This window comes from Opisthocomus hoazin, chromosome 8 (assembly GCF_030867145.1).
Source record: "Opisthocomus hoazin isolate bOpiHoa1 chromosome 8, bOpiHoa1.hap1, whole genome shotgun sequence".
Taxonomy (NCBI): Eukaryota; Metazoa; Chordata; class Aves; order Opisthocomiformes; family Opisthocomidae; genus Opisthocomus; species Opisthocomus hoazin.
Genome location: NC_134421.1, coordinates 18,249,319 through 18,258,619, shown reverse-complemented (window position 1 = coordinate 18,258,619; position 9,301 = coordinate 18,249,319). Strand labels below are relative to the sequence as shown.

At 44.6% G+C, this 9,301-nt stretch overlaps 1 protein-coding gene across 5 annotated transcripts in view; it reads left to right on the top strand.

The window, feature by feature from the left end:
- The first annotated feature begins 4,895 nt into the window (after positions 1-4,895).
- IFT56 (intraflagellar transport 56) overlaps positions 4,896-9,301 on the top strand; it is a 53,465-nt gene continuing 49,059 nt past the window's right edge. For all 5 annotated transcript variants that reach the window (XR_012764850.1, XM_075428835.1, XM_075428834.1 and 2 more), the window contains exons 1-3: positions 4,896-4,977; positions 5,082-5,219; positions 5,584-5,676. Coding sequence is in view for 4 of the 5 variants with exons in the window: in XM_075428835.1 (XP_075284950.1) it covers positions 4,975-4,977; positions 5,082-5,219; positions 5,584-5,676 (234 nt within the window). In the remaining variant the exon portion in view is untranslated. The remainder of the gene's footprint in view (positions 4,978-5,081; positions 5,220-5,583; positions 5,677-9,301) is intronic.

Sequence of the window (9,301 nt, the reverse complement as noted above, 5' to 3'; positions counted from 1 at the left end):
CTGAAGGACTCTTTCCAGAGTGACAGGACATATTTTTCTTTTCAGTGTAAGAGTTAGCCTCTGTTTTAGACTCAGCAGGATACAGAGCTGTCAAGTGACAAATGTAAGCTATCTATAATGTGCAAACATTTGTTTTGTTTTTCCTTACAAAGGTAAATGCCTCGAGTGTGCAATAATTTATGTCTTGGACACATACTTTAGTATCCTTAAACTCTTTTTAGTAAAAATTATACAAGCCTATACTATGTGATGGGATGGAGTTATGAGATCTTCAAGCTAGTGCACACTTGATACTGCAAACCCGTATGGCAGTGGAATACTGTGCAGATATACCAGCACACACCCTGGACCAATACAAATGCATTCTCTGGGACATAGCACTTGCAATGATGTGGCTTTCTGGTTTGAGCAAGTTTGTGCGGATGCAGCTAATCATGCATTGCATTTTCAGTTCTGACACTGACTTGTGCTGGATCAGCAGGTTGTCTCACCTCCCCTCCCTTGGTTCTACATACATAAACTTCCAAAAACTTACCTAAATGTGATGCTGCAATCCAAGAAAATGACAGTTTTTGAGTTACTTTTATTAACTTGACTGAATCTTGATGACACGCTGGGTACTGGAAGTATCAGGAAAATTCTGAAGGTGCAGTTCCCACAAACCCATACAATCATCACAGACGTAAACACCAGTGAGAGCTAAAGAAAGAGGTTCCCTCATCAAAATAAAGATGAAAATGAAGAATTTTCATTTCACCTTTTGGACGTCTTTAATTGACATGGGTGGTCTATCCAGGGCGGATTAAGGCTCAGATGTTGCTGACTCCATAAAAAAGAAACAAATATTCTTCAAACTCCTCGCTTTTAAAGGAATCATTTCCCATTTACTCATCTCAGGTGGTTGCCTTTGTAGATTTAGCAGGAAAGCATTTCATTGCTCTTACCGTTGCATATCACCTATCTTGAGATGTGGTCAGATGGATTTTCAAAGGTATGAGAGGCAGAACGTGGTGAAGCATCATTACTGAAAAAACATGATCTTACCCAGAGGTTACAAAAATTGAAGCATGTGATTGTTGCTGATGTAAAGGTCACGTCCTAACCTCTTCCTTTGGTTACATGATGGGTTTTTTTCTCCACTGCTTGCTTTTCCTTTCTCTCCCTTTTTTCTTTCGTTCCCCTCCTTCCTCTCCTTTTCTTAGACCTCACTTTCCACTCTCTGATTTTTTATTCAAACACTCATTACACTCTCTGATGCTTATCTTGGTGTTTAGTCACAGTTGCATGACTTCCCTTTGGTGCTATCAGTGTAAGTAATTTCCCTCTCTCCCAGCAATTCTGTGTGGGAATAAACATGATCATTAACCATCTTACAGCTCACAGCCTTCGAGATAAAGCCACTGGCTAATAGAATGGTGATGGTAACAACTGCAGCAGTTTTCCAGCATTATTAATAGAGCAGATGAACTTCTTGACTTGTCCTTAATTTATGAAGCATTGTCTTCGCATTTCATATGAGGAAAGATTATAACATCTTTACCTGCTTTGGTCTGCATTTTAATAATAATTTCTACTCCAGACATGCTAAAAATATTTTGGTGAATTCGATGCCGGTGAGAATACAGGATTAAATTACATGTGTCCTCCTACACAACTGACTTTAGTGAACGTTAGATATGAATGGAGACTCCTACTGCTCTGAACGGGTTTTAGACCACTCCTATATGCAAAGAGTCCACACCAATTGCCATAATGCCAAATTCTAGCATTTTGCCCCCTACTTATATTGCTCACACACTATTTACAGGTAGCACCACTGTAAGTCAGAAGGTAACTTAATTTTTACGCTGTGTTCAATCCATAGCACACCTGTTGAGTTGTGCAATTGATGATTAGCAACCCTTCTGAAGGCAAAGTCTATGGGTCTGATTGATTACAATCACAACCAAACTCACCACCTTGTCCTTCAGTACTGCTGTAGACCTCACCTATGAAGGAATGATTTGACAGGCAAAGTCACAGCTTTTCCTGCTGAGAACTTGCCAGAAGAACTCTGTTTGAGTCACAATGAAGCGGTTTGCAATTAAATGTAACCTACAGTTCTGCTTTACATACAAAGTGTTTCCAGTTTTGTAACTGGAAGCCAGAGTGTTATGTCCAGTTAGAATACATTTTTACTTTCTCATCTTTCAGGTGAGTTGAAGTTCAGTTGAAGCTAACCCTCATGGAACATAGTGTCTTTTTGGAGGCAACAAAATTACAGATAAAGAGGTGTGTGTGTACTGGCAGTGTGCTTAGGGAGCTTGCCTCCAGAGCATAGTTAGGGTTATAAGATGTCCCCCGTCTGAGTTCCCCCTGACAGGCAGCGAGCTGGAAGCAGAGGAAAATGTTATGCTTCTGAGCACTCCCTATTCCACATGATCACAAAACTTTTGGTCAAGAAACAAACCCCCGCTGCAATGCAGATAGATGCTGGAAACCGACTGGTACCATGCAAAATGCTGTCTGCAAATAAAAAGGAACTGGTTTGGCTACTATTACTTTTTATCTCAGTTGACACTCTCCTCCTTGTGCCCACAGCTAACCCACTGGCACTGCACATCTGTCAGCTCTCACACATTCCCAGCTTTGGACCCACCACATAAGAATCCAGAAAGCCTCTGGGAAATGGGAGAAACCAGTGGAGCCACTGAGAGCTTTCTTCCATTTGAGTCAATGTTTTACCTGTATTTAGTATGTTGATTGTCAGAACAGCAGGATGTTGTGAAAGAATCTACACAACAAATGGAAGAAAGCTATGTAGTAAAATTGTATTTTCAGTTACTTATTTTAAAAAATAAGAATCTTATCTAATTGCACTGTCTACTTGCTTGCATTTCAGTCAAAAATCTAACACCTTCATCAGTGACACCTTCAGCTCCTTCTGCTTCTCCTCTTTTACCCAGTTTACTTTGGGATTTGTATAGTAAAAAAACCTCAAACTTCAAAATCTTCAGTTGTCCTGTTTTACTGCATGGAGCCATAATACTCTATGGCAATATTGAAAATTACTGCTAGGTGTTTACAACAATTATTACTTTCTTTCAGTTTGAAATGAAGTACTTCTGAGGCATTGTTTAAGATCTGAAGGGAAAAAGGCATCTTGCAACATCCCCGTCAATCTAGATTTTTTTCATGATTTCACAGGGTTCCAACAGAGGAGACTCCTAAGCCTTCTAGCCTGCTGAATATTTTTTTTTCTGTTAGATAACAGAATATCCCTTACAACTGATAAAGAGGACAGATACATGTATTATATGAATTAGTCTATATATACCATGTTGACAACATAAAAAACACTTAAAATCAAATCTCTGAAAAGGCAAATAATTTCAGGATTATTTATAGAAAATTAATTTTCTCCTGACAGAAATAATACCTTACTTGATAAAGAAGAGCTGTAAAAGGAAACCAAATCACTGTCACACATTCTTTATCCCTTTGACCGACTAACTCAAAATTAATTTCTGGCAGAGAAACCCTCTGTGGCACAGTGGATTATTCGCCTTCCTTCTTTATGGTCTGTGGTACGAAAGCACACTCAAAAGCAAGGGACACCGTCATGGTGCTGTTGTGCTCCCGTGGGTGCTGGTTGCAGAGTAACCTCTTGGGGACAGTTGCAAGCTGGGTGTATCATTCCTGGGTCAAGCCATCTTGAAGCGATCAGGAAAAGGTGAATGTGGAACCCACGCTCTGAAGAAGCAGCATACGGTTCTTTACTGCTGGACTACGTTACAGATGATTGCAGTGTGACGGGTTATATTTATTCATACAAAAAAAATAAGCCTCTTTTTTATCTGATGGAGTGCAAAAAAATTTTTCTTCTTAAGGAAGGAAAAATGGTAGAAATACCGATATCTCATAAGTCCTGTCCGTGGACATGTATGTTTTGGATAGTTGAGCTGCCAGAGGTAGTGTAATGCCTTGGCCCTCCACACTGGAATTGCTAAGGGTGGAATTCAGGCGATATAAAAATGAAAGGCTGGGGAATTCCACCGCATGATGTTGCTCTGTAACTAGGAGAGATCTGTTTTACTCGCAGCAAACTGCAATGTCAGAGATGCTGCAGGAAACAAGCTGTGCTTGAGAATTATCTGGAGTTTGCCAGACAGATCAGCTACTGCATGCAGCTAAAATGTCCGCAACCCACGTACCCAACATTTTACGTTATGCTCTCCATCTTCACAATTATAGAAACCCAGATGGAGCGGCTATGTTTAGCAGAAAAGTGTAAACGTGTGGGAGTCCCTCCCCTTGGGGCTGTCATGGGAGAGCAATGGGCCCATCGGGACTGACAGGAGAAGCTCTCTGGGTCGCCTCGCAGATGAGGGGGGTCGCTGACCCCAGGCATACGAGACCCGTTATGGCGTGCTGGGGAAGAGCATTTGGGGATTGCACAAGACTTATTATGGGATGTTTAGGCGAAGGACCAAAGGTGGGGAAAGGAAGAGATCAAGGGGTTTTGGAGAAGGACCACTATGGGGCCCAGGACAAGGGGATGAGCGGGGCTGGCGACGCGCACACCGGTTTCTCGCCAGTGCCTTTCCCTGGCCCTGCCCTGCACCTCACCCCCGCGCTGTCTCTCGCCTTCGTCTGAAACCCCATTTCTAACTCCTTCCCTGAACGTGGGCACTGTGTGCGTGTGCGTCTGTAGGCTTCGGTGCCAGCAGCTGGAATTAGAGTGCAAGTCACGGGGACCTCCGTGCCCGGGCCGCCACCAACCGCAGCGACTGAAAGGCCGACCCCCGCCTCGCGCGGCCGCTGCGGAGACCGACGCCCGCCGCAGCGCGGGCGGAACCCTGGCGGGCGGCGCCAGTCGCCAGCCGGCGCCCATTCGCCTCCGCGCTCGTCTCTGCGCCGCCGCCTTCCGCCGTCCCGCGGTTACCCTGGCAACGGCGCCGTCGGCGGAGCGCGGAGCCCGGGCCCGGCGACAGGATGGTGAGGGGCGGTGGGGCGGGGGGTCTGGGGCGGGCGCGGCGTTTCCTCCGTCTCGGGCGGGTGAGGCCCCGCTCTGAGCCGGCTCTGCTCTGCTCTCTGCCCAGATGCTCTCTCGGGCCAAGCCGGCCGTGGGGGGTACCCCGCCGCCGGGAGACAGGCGGAGGAAGAAGGGGAAGAAGCTGCCGCAGCTGGAAGAGCTCCTGGCCCTGAGGGACTTCACCGGCGCGATCGCTTTGCTGGAGGTAACGGCCGCGGCGGGAGCGGAGAGCTTGGCCCGGGGGCGCCGCCGGCAGCCCGCCTCGCCCGCTCCCCTCGGTGCCGGGCCTGTGCCCTGCGGGGCGAGGGGAGCCCTTCCCCGGCCCCGCATCCCCCTCGCCTCCTTCCGCACCCATTAGGTCCTTTGCCCCTCGCTTCGCCGGCCTGGGTTTGGCGTGTGGGGGTTGCCTGTCGCTTCCCGCAGGAATGCGAGAGCAGCTCCACCCCAGCAGCATCCACAGCTGTGAAACCATCCGTGGTGTGAGGTGGCCCGATGTTACTCTGGTTATCTGTGGGGCTTTATAAACTGCGTGGCAGGTGACAAAGTTTTTACGTGCTTTCTTGACAAAGTTTCAACGGCACGCGGGTGAGCAGGAGGAGGATGCTGACCTTTGGATCGGATACTCGGCCTTTCATTTGGGTGACTACAAGAGAGCGCTGGAGGTAAGGTGGGGAAATCCTGCTCCTTGAGGCTGGAAATCGGGATGTGGTGATACAACGATGACAACAGGAGGAGGATGCCCTGTAATAGGGAGCAGTTCTGCCAGCCAGTGAAGGTACAAATGTGCTGTGGTAAGGCAGATGCTATGGCAAGTAGTTTGGATTGGGGGAAAAAAAAAAAAAGGTATTTGGCTATGAAAATAGGCCTTTTTTAATGTTACCTGCTGTCTGATTTAATACTAGGACCAGTAGCCTAATTTGCCCTTTTAAATGTCATAGTTCATGTCCTAAATTTTCCATCCCCTTTTTGCAGCTAGCTTTCTACAGTTTTGTTTTTCAAGTTTAATTATGTCTTTTACTTCATTGTGTAGCTTATCTGTAATATGCATGCTTTTTTAATTCTTTCTATAGAGGTTGATGCCCCTGGTCATTTAATGTACTTCATTGTTCTTTATGTTTTCTTGTATTAGATAATTCAAGGAAATGAGACATTCTTATTCTCTGAAAGCTTTAAGTCATTAAAAGACATGTTGATTGTTCAAATATGCATACATTTTTAATACTTGCACCATGCAGTCCTGTTGTGTCTCTTTCAGTGTATAAGTCTATGTGCAATTCTTTCTCTTGTGACCATTTATGTCTCCAATGAAACTCAATTTGCTGCCAATCAGTTTGTTGCCAGTGTCCCTGGGATCCCTTTAGCTCCTTCATTGTGCTAGCATGTTTCTCTGTAGAAGCCTTAACAATTTTTTCTTGTCTGCCTTGCTCTGTACCTCCAAGGGCTGGAATCATTGTGCACGCCAGAACCAGGGACTCTTGTGGAGTGGTGTGGTGATACCCACAAGGCTGCGTATAAGCCAGTGAGGATTTGAAAACAACTCAGTCTGCCTGAGTATTGTTTGTCTCATTGCTGTATTCCTATCGATGTGAATTGCTGTGTCCGTACGATGCTGTATTGCACCGCTGAAGACTTACTGGTTTCAGTCAATGTCAGCCGAGGGAGATCTCCATCACGATTCACTGTGAAGCGTAACTGTAAAGTACAGCTGGTTTTGTAGTCTCTTAACTTGCTTTCCCTGAAAGAAGTATTAAAAATGGGTGATAGTTTAAAGTATTAACAAAAGAAAATAATCATAGAGAAATAGCTTCTAGAACAAGGATGATATTTTCTTTCTTAGATTAAATTAGGTGTTTATAGTAATACATGGTCACGTGCACAGGATTCATACATGAGGCGGAGACAGAATTTCTCAAGCTTCCGAGTAAATTCACAAGGCACTTCCCCCCCCCCCGCCTTAAAAAATTGAAGAGAAAACATCTATTAGAGATGTTAGAAATGCTCAGTGAATAAATTTGACAGTATACATAGTATAGAATGTAGAATACTAGTACAGGATGTAGTGGTAACTTAACATTCATGTTTAGAATATATATATAAAGATTATGAATATCACAATCGGTTGCAGTAATTAATTTTTATCTAGATGTTAGGTGTTGATAGTGAAAGTTTTAAAAAAAGAAAAATGTTTGTATACAAATGAAAAATAGCTTGCAATTTCTTTGAAATAAATTCTGCTATATGGAATACCGAGTAGATGTTTTTATAGCCAGAGCAGATTTTAAATGTTTCCTTCAAGAAAGAGTAACGGCGGTTTGGGTTTTTTGTTCAGTTTGGGTTGTTTTAGAGATCAGGTTTGTGTGTTGGGGTTTGATTTGCCACTAGGTGATGCTGCTGATTCAGGCTTCTAAAGACTGCCGCACAGTCGTCGACTTCCCGTTTTTCTGCCCAAGTAGGGACAACAAAAGGTTTGCATGCCTGGTTTGTGGTTGGTTTGTTTGAGCGCGTGGTTTAAGTGAGAGATCATAGGGCCTATCTTTTCAGATTTAAGACTGTTTTTTGGCACAGTGATGAGTCCTGAAAACTTTGCCGTTTTGCGGTGGCATGCAGGAAATGAGCCTGCGCATCTCAACCTGGTTTCTTTTGGGACAGAACACCAAAGTTGTAATTCCCAAGGCTGCAGTAATCACAGCAAAGAGTGCTGACTGTGGAGGCTGAATTGCCTTTCAGTTATCAGCTTCAAGGCTGAAGGGTAATGCTGTATCTTCTCTGGTACGTTACAGAGGCATTGTTGATATATTCTTAAGGACAAATTCCTTGATTATCTGTACCCTCTAGATCTTGGAGCACTCTTTGGGGAGTACCAAGGGCACTGTAAATAAAAAAAAAAAAATCGTAGAAGATTCTGCAGATTTCTATAGAGTGACATAACACACGGTCTAAATGATTCATGCTCCGAAGTGCCTGCAAGTGACAATGCACAGTCTGTGTCATGATATTGCCAATTCAGGGTTTGTGTTCCGTATACCTGATGAAGGTCTTCAGAAATTAAGTTGCTCAGTAATCCTTTTATTTGTAATGATACTTTCATAGTGACCCAGGTGAGCTGGTTGTGGTGGCAACTTTTGGAGAGGCTTGGGAATTGGGCTGAGGTCGCCATCATCCACTACTGGGAGAAACAGGGAAAAAAATGAAAAGCACTCAGACCTCCAGCTCCAAGAATATTTTCAGAGAAAATGATAGCTAACTATCTGGCACATTCACATGAGAGAATTCACATTCTCTTATCAGAGGCACACCAACAGCCAGGTATTCTCTAGGTAGAGTGCTAACCTCAGCTTCACTAGGGCCATACTTTCCCCTTCTTAGTAGGCAGATGCCTTTCTCAAAGGATATGCCACCAACACTGGTCTGGTGGGATTGTCCCTACTGCTGTACACCAATTTACAAATGGTACTGCACTGGATTCAACTGTTCCAGCCGTCATGGTGGCAGTCCCTCTCTGGGGACCGTCTAGCTTCCTTCACTGACAGATTAATGTTGACTAACGCTGAGTGGCTAGAGTCTTCCTGGCATCGTATGTCAACCAGAACTCACCTAGTGGATGGCAGCATCTAATTAGTTTTCTGGAGTCTTCCACATCTACTATCCCTAATGGGGGAAAAAAACAACCTGTCTTTCTGCCATTACTTGGTTATGACACTTAATCTTAAACCTTTCCTGAAAAATTTCCTAGTGTCACCCCAGGAGCAGAATCAGAGCATCAGTCCGATGATTCTGTTTCTGAGCTGCCTGATCTTATAAAGTGAAGCAGCCAGGGCCTAAGAAATGGAGGGTTGTAAGACATATTTGAGATATTGACAATTTAAGAGAGGAATTGGCAAAGGCAGGTGCACTTCTAGGTTGGGTTCAAGAACAGGTTTCACATTTGCACTATGCACCCTCTGACTGGGCTTAGGCACGCAGGATGGATGCTGGCATGGTACAGCTGCCAGACATGGTAATGCCATTTTGGCCCATCAGCCGCACACGTGAGAGCAAAGGACGATCACCAGGCCAGAGCCTTCAGTGCATTGTTTCTGTCAAAATCTCAGAAACTACAGCCAGCAATTCTGACAGTCTCTCCTATCTGCAACCTGTCTCCTAGCAAAGAATTGGGAGCCATTCCACCTCTTGGCTGGATGGGACCTCCTGTCTACCCTAACTTTGCTCAGGATAATTTCAGTCAAATAGTAAATCATGAAATGAACGGGGCTGTACTAGGGTAGTGAGCAGTATCTGGTCTTGCTG